At 42.9% G+C, this 26,533-nt stretch overlaps 1 protein-coding gene across 2 annotated transcripts in view; it reads right to left on the bottom strand.

Moving 5' to 3' along the window:
* Positions 1–26,533, bottom strand: part of ANO4 (anoctamin 4) — a 322,747-nt gene that overhangs the window by 95,215 nt on the left and 200,999 nt on the right. For both annotated transcript variants that reach the window (XM_075067279.1, XM_032788584.2), the window contains 3 exons: positions 19,236–19,336; positions 15,027–15,071; positions 4,259–4,390 (listed from right to left, as the gene is read on the bottom strand). In XM_075067279.1, coding sequence (XP_074923380.1) covers positions 4,259–4,390; positions 15,027–15,071; positions 19,236–19,336 — 278 coding nt within the window. The remainder of the gene's footprint in view (positions 1–4,258; positions 4,391–15,026; positions 15,072–19,235; positions 19,337–26,533) is intronic.

Genomic DNA, 26,533 nt, shown 5'->3' with positions numbered 1-26,533 from the left:
GGGGGAGGGGATTTATAAGGACATTTAAAAACAACAACAGAACAAATCTCCTGATTCTGTTCTCGCAATGGTATAAACAGAAGTAGCTCCCTTAAAGTCAATGGAGTTATACATTGTACTTAAAGCGGTCTGAAAATAGCATGTGTGGGGGGATGTCTATCATCCCCAAACCTGCCAGTCCCCCTGACCAGCAATTAATTTTGCCCCTCAACTCCCCATATCTGTTTTGCTCCTCCCTCCTCAGCTAAACAGCAAATATTCATGGATTCATAGATTCCAAGGCCAGAAGGGACCACTGTGATTGTCTAGTCTGACCTCCTCTATAACACAGTCCACAGAACTTCCTACAACAACTTCCAAGAACACATCTTTTAGAAAAACATCCAATCTCAATTTAAAAATGGCCAGTGATGGAGAATCCACCTGGGCCCAGGGTCAATTGCTCCAGTATACTACATAATTAATTTAAGGAGTCATTTGACTCAAGCAAACTAAAAGTAAAAAAGCGGTTTATGGATAAAGTACACCAGTAATTGTAGTTCTAGTGCTCAAATTTGAAATTGTGTAAGTAACTTTTGGATTGTGTTTCCTGTGAAAGGTGAGTAATGATCTACATAATTTAAAAGTGACCTGAAATGCTTTTTTAAAAAAATGCTAGATATTCTAAATACAGAATGTGTCCGCTAAAAAAATATAAACTAATGCTTTTTACAAGGAAACTGTACATATTTTTAACTGAAGATATGAGTTCAGGGTTCCATGTCTCTCCTGCAGCAGCTGATGACGTCAATGACCTTACTGTCAAGAGCTATTAGTACAGGGGTCGTTTTGACTGATCGCCGTTCCAGGCCAATAGGAGCTGCGGGAAGCGACGTGGGCCGAGGGATGTGCTGGCCACAGCTTCCCGCCGCCCCCATTGGCCTGGAGCGGTGAACTGCAGCCAGTGGGAGCCGCAATTGGCCAAACCTGTGGATGCAGCAGGTAAACAAACTGGTCTGTCCCGGCAGGGTGCTTACCCAGGCGAGCCGTGTGCCAGAGGTTGCCAATCCCTGTACTAGTACATTCGCTTCACTCTTTACACTGCTTTAGATGTCAATTATGTCATCAGCTTTAGCACTGACATCACAGATTCTGGAGCTTAGGTCTTGGCAGATAAATAAACCAGCCAAAAATAAACGAAGTAATATTTTTATCTCTTGGGCACCACCAATGAGCTCCCTGCCCCAGAAAATGTACAGTTTAGGTGCCACACAAGACTTAGCAGGTGAAAGAAATAGAGTAATAGGTTGGGAGGGTGACACAGCAATAAAACAGAGTTTAGCGGAACAGCAGAAGTCTTAGTTAGGCAAGTGGTGAGCTAAGACTTCCACTTTTTTGCTCAACTCTGTTTTATTGTTACCTCCCACTCCCAGCCAATTTGTCTGTTTTGTCCTTCTGTGCATGCTCACGTTCCAACTGACACAGTGTTGCCAACTTTCTGCTTGCACTAAATAGAACACCCTTGCCCCGCCCCTGCTCACTCCACCCCCCTCCACCGTTGCTCACTCTCCCCACCCTCACTCACGTGCTCATTTTCACTGGACTGGTTCAGGGGTTAGGGTGTGGGAGGACGTGAGGACTCCAGGGTCGGGTCAGAAATGAGGAGTTTAGGGTGCAGGAGGAGGCTCCAGGTTGAGGCAGTGGGTTGGAATGCAAGAGGGGGGTGAGGGCTCTGGCTTGGGGTGTGGGCTCTGGGGTGGAGCGAGGGATGAGGAGACTGGAGTACAGGAGGGAGGGCTCTGAGGTGGAGCTGAGGGGTTCAGAGTATGGGAGGGGGCTCTGGGCTGAGGCAAGGGGTTGGGGTGTGGGTGTGGGTTCTCGGGTGGAGCCAGAAATGAGGGGTTCAGGGTGCGGGAGGGGGCTCCAGGCTGGGACCAAAGGGTTTGGAGGGCAGGAGGGGGATCAGGGCTGGGACAGGTAGATGGGGTGTGGGAGGGGTTCAGGGGTGAAAAGTCTTAGCAGCTCCCAGAAACAGCCACATGTCCTCCCTCCTATCTTTTATGCATAGGCGTGGCCAGACGGCTCTGTGCACTGCCCTGTCCACAGGCACCACCCCTGCAGCTCCCATTGGCTTGAGGGTACCCCACAGGAAGGAATTCCCAAGTGTGCCTTCCTAGGTCCTTGAAGGGGTTTTTGTATTTGGGTGGTGGCAGCATCTACCCATCCAAGGTCAGAGAGAAGCTGTAACCTTGGGAGTTTAATACAAGCCTGGAGTGGCAGTATTAGTTTTAGGATCCTTGTGGGCCCCCACCTTCTGCACTCAAAGTGCTAGAGTGGGGAATCAGCCTTGACAGAGTCTGACTGTGGTTGTTGCTTAGGGGGTAGAGGTTTGGTGGAGAAAGTTCTGCTTGTTGATTTCTCTTAGAAGTGGAGTTTTATTCACATTTCCCTAGGGGTTTGCTGCTGCTTTTGTTTTTTGTTGTATTGTTATTTCAAATCATGCAAAAGGCATCCAGTGTAGTAGATGGGTCTATTTTATACATCGATATAAATCTTAATTAATAGTACAGTCAGAGTGAGGTGTTTAGCAAAGACAACCAGGTCAGGTGTCAGTCTGCCATAGGAACCCCTACAGGCTCTTAGTCTTAGCTTCGTCAGCATTATAGAGTTACCTTTTTGTTAGCTTCTCAGTCTGTACTGCCTATTCTTTGCGTTTTTTTCTCCAGTTGCTGGTTATTGTCCTCCATACTGCAACTAGTGAAATTGTCCATGAAGTGCTCTTCTATTCTTCATCATTTGTTTCAGCCACTGTTACTTAAAGCATGATTCTGTTTGAAAAGTGACTGTATAAACATGGCACTGTACGGTTGCTAGTTATTTCTATATTAAATCAACTAAGTTTACAAGCATAAAAAGGTTTGTTTGTTTTTTATCAGCCCTGAAAATTCAACCTGGATTCTTTCCATCTTATACATCATTCTACAGGCCAACCTATGCCCAGAGATGCATCTGTGCAATACTATGGCTTTTCATGCATTTGCACAGGTGTAACTGATTGGCCCTGAAACTGGAATTTAGCAAACCATTCTTCTGATGGTGCATAATGAAAACAAACAAACAAAGAAAACTCAGCTGTCTTCCAGAGCTGTGTTTGCTCTACAGTGATACCAGGAATAAAAAGCAATACCAATGTATTTTGGTCGCTGATGTAAGCGGATCTGACTTTGAGTATGTACAGGGCATAGATCTGCTGTGTAAGAAGGTGCCATATTCTACGTGGTCACTTTTCAGAGCATAGCTGCACATTATCCTTTATTTGGCATTAAGTAAACAGAAGAAAAGGGTTGTTGTGTTTCCTATGCAGGCTCAGTTACTATAGTCTCTAACAGATATATTTTTGGTACTCTCTGAATAGGTATAGAAAATAAGGCTGTGCCTAACTCCTAGTGACTTTCAGTTGAGTTAGGTGCTTTTGTAAATCCTACCAGGCCTCTACCTGCATCTTCAGGCACCTAATACCTTTGTAAATCTGGCCCTAGATGTTATTATGGAAATTGTCATGAGTAGTCAGTTACTTACATAGGAGTCTGATTGAAAGACCACTGAAATCAAAGAGAATCTTTCTATTGATTTCCATGGCCTTTGGATTGGATGTGTAATACTCAGGGCTTGTCCACATGAACACTTAGTTTGCAGCAAACTGGAGTATAAATATACCCTGCACTAGCTTGCATGCACTGCCGCACACTACAAGTTCCCTAGTGCACTCAACGGGCTTGGACTGTGGGGCTGTTTAATTGGGGTGTAGACATTCCAGCTAGGGCTGCAGCCCGAGCTCTGGGACCCTCTCACCTCACAGGATCCTAGAGCCCAGATTCCAGCCTGAGCCCAGGAGTCTGCACTGCAATTAAACGGCCCGGCAGCCCAAATCCTGCGAGACCAAGTCACCTGGCACAGGCTAGCTGCGGATGTCTAACTGCAGTGCAGACATACCCTTAGTGAGCAATAGCAGGGACCACTGGGACACTTAGTGTGCAGGACATTAATGCAGGGTCAATTTACACCCCAGCTTGCCAAAAACGAAGTGTTCGTTTAGACAAGCCCTTCAAAATGTAGATAGACTTCTTGCTATTTCAGTGGTCTGTATGGACCCTCATGATATGGCGAGAAACTACACAGGGATCTATTCCTAAACATATATACTGAGCTTTGGCTTTGTCAGGATTAACCTGGTAGCATAGTTTTGCCTTGCATTTAAACTAAATCATAAAATACTCACTGATGGATCCTTTGCTGACTGAAAGGGGCAGTATAGCAGTCATTCTCCTCGAGGTCTGGCAGTGTCTCCTTGTCCAGTCTCATAGGCTTTCTAGGTAACCATCCTCGAAACCTGCTGATTTGTCTCTCGATCCTGCAGTACACAAAAGGTAAAATCAAATGAGACGGAGAACAAGCAGTGCCTGCTTATCCGTTACACTAAAATCAGATAAAGAGAAATTTTGCTTACAACTCCCTCTCCCCTCCCACCCCCCATCACAAATAAGGAGACTTCAAAATTAACAGCTACTAAGAAGCCAGATAAGACATTTTTGAGCCAAAGTGTCCTCAGATTATGAATAACCAGAATTTTGTAGAGCAGTGTCTTATTTGTGCCAGCAGAAGTTATGGTACATGACGCTGTAAATCGTAACAAAACTCAGTAAACTCTTGGCAACTCTCTAAGTTTTCATTTCCTGGGCTTTTCAGAAAGCTTAATTCCTCTGTGGGAATTAACTGACACACTACACTCAGGACAAGTAAACATTAGGATTGCAGAGACCAGGCCAGAAAGCTTCGGCAACAGAACCCCAGGAAAATAAAAGACTTTCATTGCTATTTTCCACAGACTCATATAGCACACAGGGGGCTATCAAAACAAAGCATTTCATTAATTTGTTTCAACTGCAATGTCTTGAGGTACTGCACACTTCATCAAATCTCACTACTCAAAGCACATGGTTTGAGAGCTGACAGCAAAGCCAGTTCTCGCATTTAATAATCTCGCTTCAGCAGGTGAAAACAAACAGAGGCCAAGCAGGTAAAGAAGGCCGGGTTTATCTGCAAAGCACCCATTAAAAGATACACACGGTCACCAAGGGAAGGGAAAGAATTACAGATGATTGGGGGGGTAACATTCTAAATCAAAACCAACTCCAAACAAAAATGCTACAGAGAAAACACAGATAAGAAATTTACTTTGCAAAACATGTTTTGCTTTCTCAAGACCACTTAATCCCTTAACATCTGCACTATTACTTCCTGTGTGTAAAAGACATGGGCCCCAATCCTGCAAAGACTTACCCAGTATTTAACTTAAAGTATATAAAAAGTACCATACATAGGATTATTCACATGCTTAAAGCTAAGCATGTGAGTAAGTCTTTGCTAGATAGGTAGAGGGACTGATCCTGTACCATCTGAAGTCAACGGGAGTGTTTCCATTTGTTTCAGTGACTGTTAGGTGAAGTCCATAGTTTGGAAATTTAACTGCCCCTTCTCCTCCCATCAAAAATCAGCTAAACAGCTCCACAACCCAAACAAATGTTATTGAGATTTCTCTGTCGTCATCTCTGGTCAAAAGGGTTCGAGATATTTCTACTGAAGTAGTTGAGAGTGTGGGAAAATTACTCCAAAATCCCTTTCAAAATAGAAAAAATAGCAACTTTCATCCTCTGCTCCTCAATTCTGAAACTGGAGTCACTTTTGTGTCTTCTCTAAAGGTAGGTAAGTACTTACAAACTGTTATTCACAAACACTGGATCAAATTTTTACACACATTTACTCTGTATTTGTGGGTCTTGTGTGTTCTCTTTCTGTAAGCATTCTGGTGAATGAGTTTACCATTAGGACTGCTTGTCAAAAGAGGAAATTTTAAGTGAATGTAGCAGAATAGACACAGAAAATAAATTTTAAATTCTTAATCGTACATGTTTGCACTGAAAGCTTGATTCTACAATGGATCTGGAAGGTGTAATTTCCAGTTAGAGCAGACACACCTACATTAGCTCAGATAGAGCTAGCCCACTAAAAATAAAGATGTAGCTGCAGCAACTCAGCCATGTACTTTTGGTCTCAGATAGGATTGTACTTCAGGTGACAAGCCCATGCTGCCCCTTGCACTTCCATTTTTAGTGTGCTAGCTAGATCAGAACTAACATGGGTATGTCAGCTCAAGTTGGAATTTATACTTTCCATCTCCAGCGTAAGCATTCCCTAAGAATTACACTCATCCAATTAGGATATAGTAACAATATATAGAGATAGACCTATCTCATAGAGCTGGAAGGGAGCCTGAAAGGTCATTGAGTCCCCACTCCCTGCCTTCACTAGGCAGGACCAAGTTCTGATTTTTGCCCCAGATCCCTAAGTGGCCCCCTTAAGGATTGAACTCACAACCCTGGGTTTAGGAGGCCAATGCTCAAACCACCAAGCTCACCCTCCTCACCTCCATGTGACCAACTCAAATGGTGAATCTCAAATACTCAAAGCAATACTTGCAGTGACTAGTTCATGAACAAAACATAGACAGTGCTTAATTTGTAAGGAAGGACATGCCAAGTTGGGTGGGCAGAGACTAGTGGCTGCTGGCCAGGCACCAAGATCTGAGGGCAGCACCACTGCCAGCAGCACTGCAGAAATAAGGGTGGCATGATATGATATTGCCACCCTTACTTCTGCCTGCTGCTGGCAGCGGCACTGCCTTCAGAGCTAGGTGGCCAGAAAGTGGCAGCTGCTGGCCAGGAGCCCAGAGGTGCTGGGGCTATGAACTGCCAAGCCTAGAGTTGGCAGGGGTCAGATTCAGCAAGCCCCTGCACAAATTAAGCACTGAACACCAGCAGAAATATGTTCATCTAAAACATTCATTGAATAATCTTGAACAAACAAATCAATATGGGGAAATTGAGATCTGTTTAGATACAATTTTCAAAATGGGAAAAAGGGATAAATTAAATATTTGAATGGAGTTTGAAAATAACTTCCCCAGCTTTAGCGCCCACCAAGTTGTAGCAGACTAATTTATCATTATTAATTGTTCTTCTAAATTAATAGGGTTTGCTTGCGGGGCTAGCACGTTCATTCCAAGCCATCTTCACGCTTACCTAGGGTGACTAGCATTTATACTTGCTGACCCAGGACAGAAGTGGAGAAGTATCTGAGTCTTAACCAGGAGTTTGTCAGTGATTTTTCGGGGATGTGTTATTTTTCTGTAACCCCCACCTCTATAGTGGGGGTACGTTGACACCACGCTGCCAAGAAATAGGGTCAGAGCTGCAGGAGCCATATCTACTGTGGCAGCACAGAGCCTCCACCCAGAAGGCCTTGTACTTCATGCACACTGTTTGCAAGGTTAGAGGAGTATCCCAAAATGACAGCGGGGAAGTTTTTCCTCACAGGATTTAATCTCCTTTGATCTGCAGCTTTTCCTGCAGAGGGAAATCAGACCCAATATTACTACCTTTTGTGTTAGTTTAATGAAGATGGGGGATGGGAAGAGGAGGACAACACAAATGTCTTCAAACATCCAGTTTCATGGTTATAAATTGAGTAAAATCATCTGGATTTTCAAGACTATTAGAAAGCTCATTAATCTGCAATCCTCTCCCCATTCATCTTGTAAGACAATGTGCGCATTTGAGATATGTCTGCTGTACGTTTATCTCAGCATACACAGGGCTAACTTAAGAACAATAAATTATTCATGTTGACTTCACACTGAGCATGTTTGGAATCTGATTGGTTTGTCATTCACAAAGTCCCGATTCCTTGGCACGCTCAGCGGACTCATTCTTTCCCTGCTGACACAGTGCTCTCAAGGGGATGCATGCTCCAACAGGTCTAGAATATATTGCCACCCTCTCTCCTCCGACAATCAAAACGATCAGACTCTTAGAAGATGCCTTCATGCTGCTTTAGCATGGCTACCAGCCACTGATGCAGCATTTTACTTCACGCTGCTCTCTCGCTCGCTCAAAAAAGCAGGGAGAGGCAAAGTGTTGACAGACTGTCCTTCATTTAACACTCAGACAAGAAGAGTTAAAATGTGTTGTGTTTCATTTCTTCTTTGAGGCTAATCTATAGCTCATTAGCATTACACATATCAACCAGGTACCTTTCACTACATGCCATATGGAACAGTAGGTGATACTGAAAAGAATACAACATAGTAATAATCCTTTCCCAAAATGGGATATCGAGGATCTGGAAAAGATTCTGAGGGCATGGCTATACTAGAGTTAGAAGGTATAAAATCCTGCTCAAGCAAACATACCTACACTAGCTCTGAGCTAGTGTGCTAAAAACAGAAGTGTAGCTGTGGCAGCATGAGCAGTGGAAGGGACCAGCTATCCCTAGTATGATTCCGTTCAAGACCATAGGTACATATTTGAGGCGGATTGTCAAGGTTCCTTCCCCACTCTGAACTTTAGGGTACAGATGTGGTGACCTGCATGGGCGCTTCTAAGCTTAATTACCAGCTTAGATCTGGTATCACTGCCACCATCCAGATTCCTCCGTCTGGAACACCCCCTTTCCTCCCAAAACCTTCCCCTCCCTGGGTAGCCTTGAGAGACTTTTTCACCAAGTTCCTGGCAAACACTGATCCAACCCCTTGGATCTTAACACAAGGAGAATTAACTCCCCCATCCTTTCCCCTACCAATGCCTGGTGAGTCCAGATCCAATCCCCTTGGTTCTAAAACAAGGAAAAATCAATCGGTATTAAGAAAAAGCTTTTAATTATAGAAAGAAAGGTAAAAGAAAAACCTCTGGAGAGATTAGCATACAGCTACTCTCACAGACAACAGATTCAAAACACAGAGGATGTTCCCCTGGGCACAAATTTAGTTAACAAAAAAATACCCAAATACTCAATTTTGATAATTCCTTAATGGTACCAAGACAAGTTACAAAAAATAACATAAACCTATTTATTCCTTTCTAAAACCTACTACTCTGATAAGAGGCTGGTTCCTTGATCTTTTTCACTCTGGCTGAAACTGAAATTCTAAACAAAGGAAAACTTCCCTCCTTCTGTTTGAAACATCTTGTTCCCTCATTGGTTCCTCTGGTCAGGTGTCAGCTAGGCTAGGTGAACTTCTTAACCCTTTACAGGTAAAAGAGGCATTAACCCTTAACTATCTGTTTATGACAGGTTCTCTGCAGCCCCCCAAGGGGTTTCAGTCGTTCTGCCCTGGTGTAGGGTATCCCACAGCCTTCCTTCTAGGAGCTGTGCCAGAATCCTGGCAAGCTCCCTTAACCTGCCACCATCCTTGCTCTGTATCAGGAGAAACTTCCTGTACACCCTGCAGGTCTCCCTCACTGTATGAACATCTTATAGGAGGTCCCATCTTCAAGTTGTTGTCTTGTGATCCTTGGTCACATAACTCAGGTACAGGCCACAGCTTGATTGCTTATGCCCTTACCCGCACAGCTCACACTGTGACAGGACCCCAGTGAGGGGATCCCAACACAGATGTGCACACCTCCTGTCATTCTCCATACTCCTTACCCAAAGACCATTCCTTTGGTGGGAAGGAGACCAGACAGCCCATTTTCCTCTTCCAGGAGGTTGGGGTAATAGGTATCTGTTTTGGCCAAGAGGGAGTTTTGAGGGGACCGGAAATAGAGAGTCACAGGCAAGGTTGGGATAAATTTGGGAAAGAATCTGAACTGTGAAATGCTAGCTGAACTAAGTAGCTGCACTTTTAGATGGTCACCTGTAAGTCCTGCAGTGTTTTTGAGAAATTTGCTCAGGAGAGGGACATCAGTTGATTTTTCTTATGTGATTTTTCCCCGCCTTTTTTTTTCATTATGGTTTATATTGCTCTAAAAGGCACAGTAAGCCACACATAACTAGTGAGAATGAATTCTTTCTGTGTAGGTAGCTGTGTGTGCTTCTCTGTTTTCCAAATGCTATCCACTTAGGGCTCCGTTCAGTAAAGCACTTAAGTACATACTTAAAGTTAATCACTTGCTTAAGTCCTTGCTTAATCAGGGCCTAAGCAGACTTCAACTCTTGCATGTTCCCACATTGGAAGCTCAAGCCATAGTGAACAGTGATTCCTGGTGAAGAAGCCTAGACATTAGAAATGTGCAAAATCCATTTCCCCGCCAATGACAGATATGTCAAAAAGAAGCTTCCAATGCTCATGCTAGCAGCTAGTCTCAGCTGGAGTGTATCCATTGCATATCTTACCTCTCTACCTCTAAAAACTGGTTTAACTGTATGTATCATTTTAAATGTGCAGTTTTCCACTGTTTAACAGTGTTGTGGAAAATTGACTACAGGCTTGATTTTGGATCAGACAGCCTGAGGCTCCTTTATTTCATACAGGCATATATGCAGGGAGAGTCAGCATGGCCCCACGCAAGAGGCAAACTGCTCTGCTCTCCACAAATTTTACCAAGCTTATAAAGGCTAAAACCACAAGCACGTAACGCGCTCGATACATTTTCAATTGCCTTGTTTGGAATACAACGTTAATCAAGAGCAAGCTTAATAATTAGTTTTCCATATACGGTTTTTCCTGTTATTGTTATCCCTAGCTAAGTTTGCGGTTTGACTGTTCTAACACCCTTTCTGTAGTCCCAAAAGCATTTCTGTCCTATCTCCTGGTTCCCCTTTATCCAATTCCAGTCCCTCTTACATGGGCCCCTGACCGCACCACTCTGCCCCCCAATGCCCTTTGTACAGAAAAGCCAGCCAAGCTGAAGCTCTTAAGTTTCATAGCTTTGTTACAGGCCTTTGCTACAGGCCCAAACCCGTGGGGAAACGCCGGGGGGTACCAATTTTCTTTGACAACGGTATGTTTAGATTAGAGCTGGAAAGTGTAAATTCCAGTGTAAGTAGATATACCTGCACTAGCTGCACTAAAACCAGAAGTGTAGCTTCAGTGATGTGAGCGGCAGGATAGTCTATCCATTTCATAAACAGATAGTTAAGGTTTAATGCCTCTTTTACCTGTAAAGGGTTAAGAAGTTCACCTAGCCTAGCTGACACCTGACCAGAGGAACCAATGAGGGAACAAGATGTTTCAAATGGAAGAAGGGAAGTTTTCCTTTGTTTAGAGTTTCAGTTTCAGCCAGAGTGAAAAAGATCAAGGAACCAGCCTCTTATCAGAGTAGTAAGTTTTACAAAGGGATAAATAGGTTTATGTTTATTTTCTTCGTAATTTGTCTTGGTACCATTAAGGGAATTATCAAATTTGGGGTATCTTGTGTTGTATTGAAGTTACTGCCAGGGCAACTCCTTCTGTGTGGTTGAATTTGTTGGTCTGTGACAAGTAGCTGTCTGCTAATCTCTCACAGAGGTTTTTTCTTTAATCTTTTTTTTTCTTTAATTAAAAGCCCTTTTCTTAATACCTGATTGATTTTTTTCCTTGTTTTAAGATCCAAGGGAGTTGGATCTGGAGTCCACCAGGAGTTGGTGGGAGAAAGGAGGGAGGATGGTTAATTCTCCTTGTTTTGAAGATCCAAGGGGTTTGGATCTGTGTTCACCAGGAAATTGGTGAAGTCTCTCAAGACTACCCAAGGAAGAAAAGTAGTGCTTGGGGTGGTGGCAGCGATACCAGATCTAAGCTGGTAATTAAGCTTAGAAGTGTCCATGCAGGTCCCCACATCTGTACCCTAAAGTTCAGGGTGGGGAAGGAACCTTGACAGAACCCTATAGGTAAGGGATAAGGATTGTGAGGGCAGCATCTAAAAGGAGGGCTGTGGAGAATCCTGCACCGAGGATGTAAGTGATGCAGTGGCTGGAAGGAGGGCTGTAGAGAATTCAGCTGACTAGGAGAAGAATGGTTTAAATCTAGCAGAGTCACAGATACTTTATGTTTCTTTGAGCTTGTCAAAAAAATTCAAACAAAACACTTTCTCATTGGGTTTTGCGAGTTTTGTCAAAATCAAAATTTTCTGAAGGCAAAGCCTGATTTTGGCAAAATGTTCCATTAAGAAAATCAAAATGTTTCATTTCGGGTCAACATTAATCTCAGTGTTTCGCTGAGCTGCCAGAGTGCTTCATGGGAAGTTGTAGTTCCAGATCCTTCATGCTCTCGTTCTCCCCTATAGGGCTATATTTCTCATGATGCACTGCAGTTTCTCCCTGTGGCTGGCCACAATGGTGTGCCACATGGGACTCCCATGATGTTAATGATGTCAACAAACTCAATAAAAAAGAAAATTCAGAGTTTCCAAATCAAAAATTTTGGAACTTTTTGTTCCAAGAAATATCAACACTTTAAAATTTCAATTCTGAATGAAAACAAATGGACAAAAATATTGGAATTTCTTGTGGTACAGAAATTCCATGTTTTAAAATCAGCTCTAAAGTTTATTTCATGTTGTGGTAATAAAACAGATAATAAGAAGGAGAACATTATTTAAAATCCTGAGCTCATCTGCATTCGTCTGAGGAGGAAACTGAGGGCAGGGTGACTGTTGTGTCATCCTGCAGGGTGGCCTGCACTAGAGTGCACCCTGAAACACGTCCTTTATCAAAATTGCCCAAACTTCAAAAAAGCTTTGGGTTTAGCTCAAGAAATGGACAAACGTTCAAGTCATTTCTCCTTTTAACTGAACCTGCCCCCACTGCCTCATACTGGAGTTGTATATTAGCATTGTGCAGAACTGGAAATAAATCTGAACACCTTGACATTTGTGCTTGCTTTTCTCCAGGATTTTTTGTTTGGCTGGTATTTTTGTCCCAAGGAACTATTTATAGGGCTGAAATAATATGAGATCTAGATTTAGCCAGGTATTTTCATCATCCAGGAACTTAAACACTATAAAAAGACCAGATCACTCATTATACTGGGCTCAAATGGCACGCTGACTCATTAAACAAGCAAATGAAAACACAAAATTGAATATGAATACACACACACACACACACACGAGCCTATGCATGCTCCTTCCATGTGTGCCATTATTTTGGTTAAATCAACCACGTGCCTTTAATTACAATCCAAATCAACTCAGTGCCACTCAGTTCTGAAGACTGGGGTAGCAGGAGAGAGACTCAGTAGTGACTCCATTCAAGCACTGCATCAGTTGTAGAGCAGGAATGTTTTTATATTTAGTGCAAGTGGTCATGAAACACTAACTCTTTCCGTCTAGCCAAAAACAATATGTTGCTTCAGGTATGCAATATCTGCCCATTTTCTACAGTGTAGGTGTCAGGGAATGAAGACTTTGATAGCACTTTGTGGCTGAATTTATCCCGGGCTCATAAAACTCCACTAATACTTGACATTGCTTTAGAAAAATTGTTGACCTTCTGAGATTCTAAAGTTACCAAACCCTACAGCACTTATTTGGGAGATGGGGAAGTAACAAGCTTTAGAAGGACTCATATTTATAGCATCTGTCCACAAAGGAAAAGGTTTGTATTCCATGGAGAGATCATCTACCAATGAAACAATGTGTTTACTATAATGTTGATACCACCATACCATCAGCAGAAAATAATGGGATTTAATATCATAATAAAGTAAAAAGATTGAATTTTTAATAAATTCCAAATAAACTTGTCAATCTACAGTAAATTATCTTTACCTATAAAATATCCACCTTCTATCAAATCTGCAGTGTGAAGCACCTATCACTTTCGAGCAGGAGTTTTCAAAAGTGCCCAGTGTTGCCTACCTCTGCTCCCATGGAAGTCTGTAACAAGTTGGTTTGCCTATGTTCTGGAGAGCCCAGGGCTAAGTCAGCCCTGATTACAAAGCTTGGGTGGAATCCGGTGATCTCAGGAAGCTGCGGGGGATAGGGGGTGGAGTTGAAAGAGTCACTGAGATTGCAAGAAGCAGGAGGAAGCTCTCTAAATTGGGAGACCTGGGAGGGACCCTGCCCAAGAAGGAGGGGAGAGACTGAGCCTCAGCGAGGAAGGGTCTGTGCTCATCTGAAACAGGGATGAAGACTGAGTCAGTTTGTATTTTGTTCTGAAAGGGTTTGTGTTGGACTACTGAGTGACAGACACTGAACAGGATTTAGGGGCCTGGAGGGAGGGGATGACAGTGTGCACCGGGCAGCTCCCTGGGGTCCCTTCTGGGGATTCTTTGAACTACTTTGTGAACTCTGACTTCTTAAAGGGCCCCTGAATAGATGGGCCAGCAACAGAGGCAGGGTGCTGTAGAGTGACCTCTGTCCATGAGGGGGTGCTCAAGAGGCAATAAGCAGCCATACCACTACAAAATCAATGGGAGTTTCACTGTTGACTTCCAGGAGTGAAGAGTATGACCAGTGCTGAGCACTTCTGAAAATTCCACCATCATGCAACCACTAAATACCTATATACAGACCGATCCTTGCCAAGCTGGTACATTTCTCTAGTATTTTTTGAGACCTTTTTGCTTAGTTGGCCAAGAAAATGCTTGAGTCAAATAAAAAGGGTAAAAATTGTGAAGACTGAAAACCTCTGATTATTTTACCAGTTAGATACAAAGCATGCATCAAACATGCCTGTAAGGCATTTGGCAACTTGGCAGAAGCGCTTTAAGGCAGAGATCTTGGGAAACATTCATCTCTCATGTTACTGAATTGATTTCAATGGAGTTACATCAGAGATTAATTTGGTTCATTGTCTGTTACTGTAAAGCAGTATGCAACTGACAGCACAATAAATAAATAACACTGACATTAGCACCAGAGAGGAAGGGCGTATTGCTGAAAGTGAATAATAAATAACAGATTCTAATGATATTGTTAGCCTCCCAAAATTCCTTACTAAGCTACATGAGAGGAGAAATAGCTGCAATTGTTGCACTGAAAAAGTTTCTTCCATTTTAAAAGATTCTACCAGTTTGAGATTCCCTATAGTTAAAATGGGAAAAACTGGTAAAACTGATAATCTCTCTCTCAAATGGTAGAAACCTTGAAAGTGCAACCACTGTGTTTGCAGGAATGGTAGGCTTGAACGTACATCAATAACTCTCCTTACAACTTGAACCATCCCAAGAGTTTGACTATGAAGTCTGATCTGCCAAAGAAATACACCAGCTTCAGTGATTTACCAACCTGTTCATGAACTTGTGCCGGCGGTGCAGGTAATAGATTTTTCTCCTGGAAGAACAGCAAAAATGAAGCCAGTCGAGAAGAAAACCCATCGTCAGTTACAGTATGAACTAGCAAGGAAGGAAATTGAAGATAGAAGCCTGTAAGAGGTGGAGGAAGAGACTAAAAAGAGAGATTAACAGAACTGTCACAGGAGCGCAAGAAAAATTCTGGCACTGTTTGAATTGCAGGAAAGTAATTGTTTTTGTCATTACTTTTTTCTTTCTGCTGTTTATAATGCCTGGAGGACAAGGATTCAGAGGCATTTTGGTTTCAAAGGATTCAGCAAATGGATGTCTGCTCTTTACAAGGCAAATACAAATGTGAATAAATTAAACTGTATGCTTTTAACATCAATTATTGAATCATTAAATATAGCACTGGATAACTTACATGTTGTTTAAATGGGGGAATGTTTAAAAAGCCAGGAAAGTGGAAACCAAAGCCTGACACTAAACTATAACACCACATATGCAGTATTTATCAGGACAAATGCTGGCTCAATGGGAAATAACCTCCCTTACAAACAGATGAACATATAGACTGCACAAGCAAAATTAATATGTGCTTGGCACATGCCCCATGTGCAGCCCACTTCTCCCACCCCTCATATGAGGCATAGCTAATTCCTATTGTAAACGGAATAAGCTGTGTGCATGGGCAGGGGTGGAGGAGGGATGCATGCATAAGGGTCAGTGAGGAGTCAGGAGTGTACAAGTATAAGCATTCTGACCACACCCCCTCACTCCTATGACCCAACCCCAGGTTACCCCTTCCTGGCTTTTGTCACAGAGCAACATCCCTATCAGCTCCGGTGGGAGCCAGAATGGGGTGTCCAGGTTCCACCCCATTCTCCTGCTGCTGGTCGTTGTTCTCTTGGTATGCTCCTGTGCACAGTGCATGCCAGAATTTGGCCCATTGCCTTCAGCATCTTAAAATATTTCAAAAATTTGAGGGCAGTTCAGACGTGGGGTGTCTTAATCTTCCTTACGGCAAGATTTGGATGGCTCATTGAACTCCAGTCTCCTGCTCCTTAGTTTGATTTTGTCATCCACTGGAAGTCATTGTTAGCCCAAGGCAGTTTCTATGTATTCTGAAATGTTCCATCATTTAATGCTGATCTATATCAGTTCTGGAAAATGAAGGGTTCACACCACAGAGCTCATTCTGCATATCAGGACATATTTTAAAATAGCATAGTAATATCCATTAGTGCCTTAGAAGCAATTATGTTTGGCAGGTTTTGAAAATAAAAGCTGTATTGCTGCTTTAAACGATAGAGGTATGAAAATTAGTTATCAATTTCATTTACTTTCAGCATTTAGAATTTAAATAATGTAAGATATTTTGCAGATCATTAAAGCCCAGACTGTGGAGTAGATTTTCAAAAGCACTCCATGTTGACTTAACACTACCCCTACTCAGGCCCACTGATAGTAGTTCCAGGCCCTAGGGCAGAACAGTCAATGGGCCCTCATGCACACAGAAGCCATGCCCAGTTCGCTGCCGGCTTCGCTGCTGGGTGTGCTCTTCTGGCACAGCCAGGGCTTCCCCTTGCCCACCCAGTAGGGTTGCCAACTGTCCAATCGTGCAAACCCAAAGACCCTTGCCCTGTCCCCTGCCCAGCCCCTTCCCCGAGTCCATGCCCATTCCCACTCCTTCTCTGAGGCCCCGCCTCCTGCTCACTGGGGCATGGGGTTGGGGTGAGGGAGGAGGTGGGGGTTTGGACTCTGGGAAGGAGTTTGGGTACAGGAGGAGGTGTGGGGTCTGGGAGGGAGTTTGGGTGCGGGAGGAGGTTCGGGCTCTGGGAGAGAGTTTGGGTATGGGAGGGGGTGCGGGCACTGGGACGGAGTTTGGGTGCAGGCTCTACGCTGGGGCAGGGGGTTGGAGTGCAGGAGGGAGCCAGAGGGTTGGTGTTTACTTTGGGTGGCTCCCAAAAGCAACTGGCACACCCCTCTTAGTGGGGGGCCCAGAGGGTCTCCGCGCGCTGCTGCCCACAGGCACCACTCCTGCAGCTTCCATTGACCACAGTTCCCAGGCAATGGGAGCTGCGGAGTTGGTGCTCGGGGCAGGGGCAGCACACAGAGACCCTCTCTCTAGGGGCTGCTGGGACATGCCAGCTGCTTCTGGGAGTGGTGCAGTGTGAGGGTGGGCAGGAATCCTGCCTTAGCCCCGCTGCACTGCTGGCGGCCGCTGGGGGCCGCTAGGCCCTATTAAATCACCCAGGCCCCTGGGAAATTGCCCTCTTTGCACACAACCCACTCCCATCCATGGGCCTGCCCCTAGTGAAGTCAATGTTAATTCTCCCACTGAATTCAGTGGGAGCACAGTTAGGCCAATGCTGAGTGCTTTCGAAAATGCTGCCTAGTCTGGCCCAAATTTTCAGAAGGGTCTACTAATGTTGGCTCCCCTGCTTGAGACACAAAAGGCCTGGTTTACAGAAGTGCTGAGACTTAAGTTATGAGGAACTGCAAGTGCTCAGAATCTCTGAAAATCAGGGCATAGGTATCTCAGATTAGGCACCGAAAACAAAAACCAAGGCAGATAAATGTTGGCCTTTGTTTTACAATCTAAACAGTTAAGTTACTGTTAAAATATTGGGCATAAAACTTTTAAGCAAAAACTTTGTCTAATACACATTTTTGCTTTAACATTGCAGTGACTTCATATTATAGATTACTGGCACAATACTTCGCAATGGCTGTGCAAAGAATGAAGCCATGAACAGGTAGCACATCAAAGAACCACTGAATTTCATTTTTAGTTTATAAATATAAGCTAAACACATGTTGAAACTGCTGTCTATTGAAAATGGTGACTTCTGGTAAGCAAGCTAGACCAGGAAGGCCCAGGTTTTCTACCCAAAATTTTACTTTTTGCTGGATCATGCTCCCACCTGACAAACAAGAGCTATTATAGTTTATTGGGCCAAATTCATCCCACTTTTATGCCAATGAAATCAGTGGAGTTACATTGGGTGAACTTGGCCCATTGTCTTAATATTGTAGCGTACTTTAAATACCCTTGCAGTCAATGGTACAATTTACATTGTTTTTCCTTTTTAATGTTAAAAACACACAGAAGGAAAAGTTGAACAAGGCTAAAGAATTCTGAGGTTTGTCTTAAAATGAAAATCCTACTAAATGCAGACTGAGCCTGAAAACCTGTCCTTAAGTCATCTTTCATTTTCCTAATCACTAAGACTATGACAACACAACAGGATGTAGTACACAAAAGGCACATTTTCATCTTAAAATGGGGAGAAGAATATCCACCGAAGTTCTCTGAGGGGGTTTACTTTGGGCTCAATCGCCATTTGTGACTCTGGCCTTTCTTCTCCTCTTGTGCATATCAGAGTAAATCAGATAAACCCATTAAATCAGTGGAGCTATACTGATGTAATCTCAGTGAAGTGAAAGGAGAACCAGAACCTCTGAAGCTTTGGGTTTGGTCCATTGAAGCCAAACACTGTACACTATTTTAACAAAGTTTTTATAACAAGTAGAATAAAAGTGATTTTTTTTAAATATCAGGATTGAAACTCATCACACAAATCATATTTGACAAGAGGGACAAGTGGGTCTGAATGACCATTTGGAATTGATTTGCCTGTCAGTAGCACAGAATACCATTTCTACTCCTTCAAAGAGAAACTCTATGTTTCAAAAGAAAATCTTCCATCTGAATTCCAGTCTTCTATTAGATAGAATGCTTATTTATGTTCTGTATTTCCCCAACTACACACTATACAGACAGACAATTTACAGGTGCCGAACATGCCAGATACGTCCAACAGACATGCACCTTCTGTGCTGCCGTACATACCTGGATCGTCTCGACTGCCTATTGATTTCAAGGACATGTCCATTTAAAAAACAGCAGCGCACGAGTATGCAGGGGGCTCCGGCAGTGAAGGGGTTAAAGGGCCTAAGGACAGAATACCCCTTGAAAATAGCTGCGCTGCTATAAGTCACCTTAATTTAAAATTGCTATTGTACTAAAATTGCAGGCAAATTAACAAGAAATATCAATGAATATGGTATCTCTGTCACTCCATTTATATTTTCTAAAGATGTGAGGTATTTCATAGAATAGCTTTTCTTGGTGCATTTCAGTTTTAGTTTTACACTCTCTTTACAGTAAAGCCTGAGCACAAAATGTAACTACACCTACCTGAAAGGCATTCTTACATTCATTACTTCTGCATATCTGCCCAGGACCTCCCACGGGGCGTGCAACTTCACAAAGATGATATCGCTGTTCGTTAAAGATGACTGTAATAGAAAAACAGAACAGCCACCAAGCCAAGTGAGGACCAAACAACAAAGAACCTTTAACACTGATCAATTTCCACCACCCACAGATATGTTTCAGAATTGCAAGGATTTCTTCTTTCCACAAATGCACACGTGCACATATAAAACTTCATCCTTGACATTGCTCTGATGATTTCCTTCCAATGAGCTGTCTTCCTCCAGAAAAGTATATCCATGACAGGGGATGGGCAGGAAGCAATGCAAAATACTCATCTGAGCCTCAGGTTTGAGCACTTTGCTTCACATGCACTCCTAGCTCCTGCTAGCCTGAGAGAAACAGACTGAGATTGAGGCTTGGATCTGATCCTGCCACAATAGCATACAAAGGGTCTGATTACTTCTCCCCTCTACAGGACACAAGGACCTCTCAACCCAGGAATTCTTTTCCAGGTCTGTTATACTGCAGCAGATATTACCATGTGTGTATGTGTATAAGTTTTCAAGAAAGAAAAAGAATACACGATAACGTGGTTTTATCAGCATGATCTTGGGCTATCTGCATTCTCCAACCTGGGAAAATTCCACAGACTGTAGAGAATGAGGAGACCTCCCTTCTGCCCCAATCCTTGCAATCCCTGTATCCTTTTCACCCCACCATGGGATATCAGAGTCAGAGTGACTATCACCCTAACAGAACAATGTATAGTGGTGCACAGAGAGGGATGAGGGGAGGAATTCAGCTCTGCTGGTGGCCAGGAGGGAAAGAGAGGCTCTGTATAGAGAGGACATGGGAAATGTAAGGGGTCTGTGGGACTGTGTGGTTACTGGGGGACAAGACAGGGCATAAAGAGGTAATGAAGACGAATGCTGCTAGCTGTCCATGTACCCACAATGTTAGTTGTTCACATACTTTTTAAAAAACTGTGAAATTCCCACAGAATTACTTATGATGTAATTTGTGACAGCCACAGCAGCTCTCTATTAACTATCAAAACCCACCAACATATAACCAGGAAACATGTCTGGAGTTAACGGGGGCCTGTTCACTGCTGAGGATGAGGGTAATGATATGGGTGGATGGATATTCCGCAATGATCTGAATTTGATCTCTCAGATGTTAAACATTTCCTCTCACACAGGAGCCTCATAAATCTGTAAGTAGTCAAGAGAAATAAAATGTTTCCTTTATCAGATGTGGTTTGTTTCACTGATACCCTGCAATGTGATTTATCTGTAGAAAATCTAAACAAAACACATTTGGAGGGTTTCAGGCTTCTTCTGAGGAAGAGGATGAGTGGGAAACTATTCATATAAAGGCCACATTCTTACAGTAGTTATGGATAGTTAAAATTCATGAGGAAAAACATTAGAAATTCTAAAAGAAAAAAAGAAAAGTGGATGCAAAACAAAACTGGACCAGGAAATAAAAAAACAAAATGCAGCTTTCTTCTACACTGAAGTGAGAAAATAGATCCCAATAAAATACCTGACAGAAAATATCCAGTGAATCATCTTAGCTACAAAAATATTTCAATGGATAGCTTCTGTTAATCTTCTCTTCTTTAGATTAGTAATTAAATACTGTATCTCTCTACTTCTAAGTGCTTTTTCTGTGCTTCATCTATGGCTTTCTTCTCCAGGATATAATTAGTGAGTAGGTGGTATATATACTTAGTACCACGTTTGCACAGTTGCAAAGAAGCAACAGATAATGGTGAGTTGCTGTCAATTTAGATCTCCGATCTTTTTGAAAAATCCAAAGCATTTATTGATGATAATATTCAGTATCAACCTACAGGTCACATCTTTCTGATTACTAATACTGTGGAGGCCTGTACCACAAATACATTTTTCTTCCCCAAACCTTTTCCACAATCAAATCTTTCCTTTTCAGTGGTCGGGCCAAGTTTACTGGGATCAGTTTCCAAATCTGGGGACCTTAATAGGATATCGCAGTCTTGCATCCCGATGCTCAAATTGACATTTTGACATGTAGAATGAGCATTTATATGCCTAAATTCTGAAATGTGCACCCAAATGCAGGATTAATGTGCCATTCATGGTGGCCCACATTTGAAAACTGAGTTGAGTCTCCTGTTGCCCAGTTCAGTACAGAGTGCTAAGAAAGAGCACAGCAGAGCAGCCAGAGACTGCCCTGCCATTCCTCCCCTCCACATATACAACTATTTAGAAAGCTATATAAAGAGGGAATTTCTGCCCTTGGGAGGAAGCAATAGCTCACTCCAGCCCTCCCGAGAGTTTGGCCATATGGCCCTTGGAAAGAGATGTTTAACAACACCTATATTTGCATTTTTCATGAATAAACGTATTGGGCTTGATTCACTTTTACAGTTGCAAAGTGGTGGCAATTGTACCACCCTGCCTCAGCAAGGCCTTCTGCACTCCAGGAAGATGAGATGGGTGTTTTCACTGCCTCCTCCCTAAGATTTCTGCTGCCTAGAGAGGACAACTTTTCTTCCCACTGGGACATTACAGGAGCTCCAGACAGGAGCAGGATGCCTTGAATCAATGGACTGCCCGGCTGCACTGGTCACACAGCCCCCGTCAGTCAGTCCCACCCAATTTTCAGGCTGTGCTAACGCTTCATGAGCTCCCCAGTATACAGGGGAAGTTGGCAGCTGCTTTTCACGGTGGACTTTATACCTCTAGGAGCTGTGTGCCTCAACCATGCCAGTGAAAGCCATGGTAAAGCAGGGTAAGTTTAGCCCTTTTCCTTTATTACTTGATATAAAATAAATTATCTTTATCAGCATGAAAAACATGAGGTACTCAAATCACTCCAATCCAAAAACCAAGTCTCCTGCATGCTACAGCTTGAAAAAGCACATTACAACTAGAAACAAAATATTAAAAAAAAAAAACACCCAGAAAGAACTTCCGTACTCTTCCCACTGACAACTAGGGCTTTCCTCGTTAAAAAGTAAGCAGCAAGTAAAGTCAATTTTTCACATTATTGACACAAAAAATAATGCAACAGTACTCTTCTCTGACACATCAAAACCATATTTATCAACAGGAACAGTCGGCTGGAAAGTGATGGGAAGATGATCAACAAATACAAACCTGGACAATGAAACTCATGGGAACAGGAAAAAGATAGGGAGCCTATAATCACTTGTTTGGATCAGAGCCGGGGCACTAGTGACTAAAATTTGTCACCAGATGATAACTGTCTGGTGGTCAGTGGTACTCACAATCCAATCCTTAGAGGAGAGTAAAAACAGGATTTCTCTTAGTGCCATTGTTGGCAGTCTTCAGAAGGGCCCAAACTGAATGGCCAAGGAGACTTAATTAGGACAGCTGGTCAGGAGAAGAAAAATGGATTTTTCATTTAAAAATAACAAAACAACAAAATCCCACACAAGCAAAAAACAACCCATGTTTTTTGGTTGAAAACTCAAAATTTTGGGACAAATTGTTTTTTCATAAATCTCAAAAATTTTAGTGGCAAGCAGACACTTTCACTAAAATTTTTGTCTAGTTGAAAACCCAATTTTCTATAGAAAAACAGCTCTGACAAGTCCTTTTAATCCTCTCTTACACTTAAATCTAAATGCTTCCAGTTCCAGCCTCCAAAACAGGCCAGCACAGACACTGTCATTGATTCTGTGTAGCACAAATAATGGGCTTCAGTCTCCAGTGCCATCAACAGGGCCGGTGCTACCATTTAGGCCAACTAGGCGGTTGCCTAGGGCGCCAAGATTTGGGGGTGCCAAAAAGCAGTGCCCCAAATTTTTTTTAAAGCCTTTCAGCGGCTGCTGCGCTGGGAGGGAGAGGGAGTCTGAGCCACCAGCAGGCAGCCCAGGGGTTCCCCTGGGTTAGCGCGCCACTGCTGGCAGCCAGCTCAGAGGTTCCCTGGGTCAGTGTGCCGCCAGCGGCAGCCAGCCCAGGGGTTCGAGCTGCCGGTGATGTACTGACCCAGGGGAACCCCTGGGCTACCTGCCCGCAGTTCAGACTCCCTCTCCCTCCCAGCGCAGCAGCTGCTCCATCCCATGCAATTCTTCTCATTGCCAGTGGTAGCGCCGGCAGCTGGGCAGAGCTCTGCAGCTCTGCTTAGTGCACATGGCACAAGCCCAGTGACGGGTGCAACAGCAGGGCTTCTGGAGCAGAGGTGAGCTGGAGTAGGGAGGTGCCACATGGCTCCTGGGGGCGGCAGTTGCCGCGGGGGCGCCTCAAGGTAGGGAGGGGGGAGCTGCCATGGGGGTGTGCCTCAGGGCAGAGCTGCCACAGGGCTGGGGGGCGGGCGCAAGGTGGAAGTTTTGCCTAGGGCGTGAAACTTCCTTGCACTGGCTCTGGCCATCAACCTACTAACTTGTCACAAACATTAAATTTGTTTTCTTTTTCTTTTTTTTAATGGAAAATAGAACTGGCTTAGAATGATCAGATTATTTTATCCTTGAATGTAAAACTTAGAAAAATGTTTGAAAATTGTATCAAGAAGTTTCCACAACTTGCATGATACCCTCAATTATTTAGTAACAATCTTTTCTACACTAGGAGTATTTTGCTGGTACAGTTATACGGGAAGAGTTGAACAGGCTATACCCTCTAATATAAACACTGCTCTATGGGATACAAGTGCCTACACCATTATAGCTTATTCTATTTCCCCCAAACTGCATAAGATATACTAGTAGAAGTAGAGTTATATGGGTTATAACTGCAACCACACTAGAACTTTTAACAATGTTGGTTAAAAAAAAAATAGTCACCCCCCAAATGACTATGCTGTTAAACTTTGTATGTAGAACAGGTCTAAATAAACTGATATGAATGGATCTGAGTTATCACAGTGATAGGCACTCTAGGCCTAGATAATGACAGAAAGACAGAATTGCTCCTGCTGAGACCATTATAAGTAGAAGAGAAAGGCTACTGCATTTTCTCCTCTCTCTAAGTTGGTCTGTTTGCATTAATGATCTTCCATCTGTACAATCAGACTTAATATAGTTTCTTAGAATTAAGTAGCACAGGAAGTACAAAATTCTTGGCTTCCAAGTGTTATGTTATTACATCAACAATGCAAAATAATTAGTAAGCATTGTAGAGTGAACTACCGAAAAAAAACCAAGAAACCAAGCACTCATATTGTATTGATTACTGTTCTGCAAACCTGCAGTAAAATCCAAAGAGGCAATGTCCTAAAATTGGAGGAAGGATAAATTAGTGCCAAAATCTCTAAAATATGCATACACAGCAATCTAGGTAATTACTGTCCTGCCAATATGCCTTAGTTCCAGGCAAAATATTTCATTAATATAACAGGGAGATGGATTAAAGAAATTTAAGAAATAATGGATAATGTCTTTTTTAAGGCCTAGATCATGATAAATATTTTCAATAATATTACAGGTTTGGAGAGCCAGGGGAATACAGTGCACACAGTTTTAGTAAAGCATTTTCTCTACAGTTTTCCTACAAGTCAAAGGAAGTAGTCTTATTATTTGGACAAGGATACAAATAGGATGATTTTTAAAAATTGCCCAAGAAAAGAAACAGGTAGTTATTAATAGAGTAACTTTGAAACGAAGAAACTCAGCCACAGCACTACTTTGTAAAATAATTTACTGAGAGTGTGAAATCCTGTTATGAAACTGGGACATAAAGTTAAACTTCATCTTTGTACAACTTTTCACCAGTTCAACTCCAGTGATGTTAGAAACACTGGAAACCATTGCATAGACAGGCTGCTGGCTTTTGCCAGTATATAAGCAATGTGTCATCTAATCCTGCTGAGTGCAGGTCTAATTGATACAATACTTAAATACTATCAACAGCTGACAAACTCTGAACATTGCTAACACCAGTGGAACTGACTATGTTGTTAGCAACAAGGACAGATGTTTGAAAATTTCCCCTAGTGTAGACAAAGCTTGAGGGAGCTGATTTGAGCAAAAAGTTAGGCCAGGCCATTTGCCCGAAGTGTGACTAAGATCTCCATACCTGAGTCTACTGTAGAGCAAGGTTTCTCAAACAGGAGTTGCCGCTTCTGTAGGGGAAGCCCCTCCTGGCAGGCTGGGCCAGGCTGGTGCGTTTACCTGCCCCGTCTGCAGGTCCAGTCGATCGCGGCTCCCACTGGCCGCGGATCGCTGCTCTGGGCCAATGGGAGTTGCTGGAAGCAGCGCCAGTATGTCCCTGGGTGGAGCTATCTCTAGATGGGAGGAACCATGGCTGTGGAGAATGCTTCCCAGCTACATAGCTAACAACTGTGTCTGTACAAAAACTCTGTGAGGATGGGTTGACCCACGTGTCTGTTCCTGTTCTACTTTTCTTTTGACTCAGGACTTTGTTTATATGACTTTTGCCCTGGGATTGCTGGACTTGGAGATATTTTGAGGAGCTGTCTTTTGACAGTTATTTTTAAATTGTTTAACTCGCTATGTTCCAAATCTACCCAAAGACTCTTTCGGTCTTCTTCAGTTGGTAGCTAGCCATCTTCCCTCTCCACTATGCATGGGATTCACAAAGGTTTTTAGGCACCTAGATCCCATTGATTTCAGTGGGAGTTAGGCACCTAAGTACTTCTGAATTCCACCCTATGTGAATAGCAGGACATGCTCATTTAAAAAGACTACCACAGTAGATTTACAAGCAGCTGTGACATACAGACTACTAATGGTGCACAAACATTTTGATGCACTGCAGGAATCTGTAAACTTGATTGATACAAATCTGGAGAGGAACTCTCAAAAATCTGCAGAAGTAAATTGCAGAGTTTTTGTGAGCACTCAGGATATCAGCGAAATGATTCTAAAGCAAAATGAAATGGTAATAATAGGCTTCAACTGTCTGAAGAAAAATTCAGTTTAATTCTATTAAGAAGGTCCCTGCTTAAAAAAAATTCCTCCCCATGACAGAATACACCCTTGCATTCACACTCTACATGCTATAGTAATAATCTTTGTTCAAAGTATCCCTTGTGAGGTATCATTTGAAAACTCATAGCTTGCTGATCAGTAATATCCTGATAAAATATGTGAACACTGTATGTGAAGTTGTAAGAGTCCCCTGTACGATGTTATTAACACTAAACCTGTCTTAAACAAAGGAATATGTGCTTCCCTTAATCTGCATTTAAGCAGTAAACAGAGTCATCAAGCAGGAAGGGAAAACAAAGGAAGCTCGAACAGGTGAAAAAAAACCCCAGCAGGGAACATCCTTCCACACAGACTCTTTGTCTCCTGGTTCTCAGAT

Source organism: Chelonoidis abingdonii, chromosome 1 (assembly GCF_003597395.2).
Source record: "Chelonoidis abingdonii isolate Lonesome George chromosome 1, CheloAbing_2.0, whole genome shotgun sequence".
Lineage (NCBI taxonomy): Eukaryota > Metazoa > Chordata > Testudines > Testudinidae > Chelonoidis > Chelonoidis abingdonii.
This window is presented reverse-complemented; position numbering and strand designations above follow the sequence as displayed.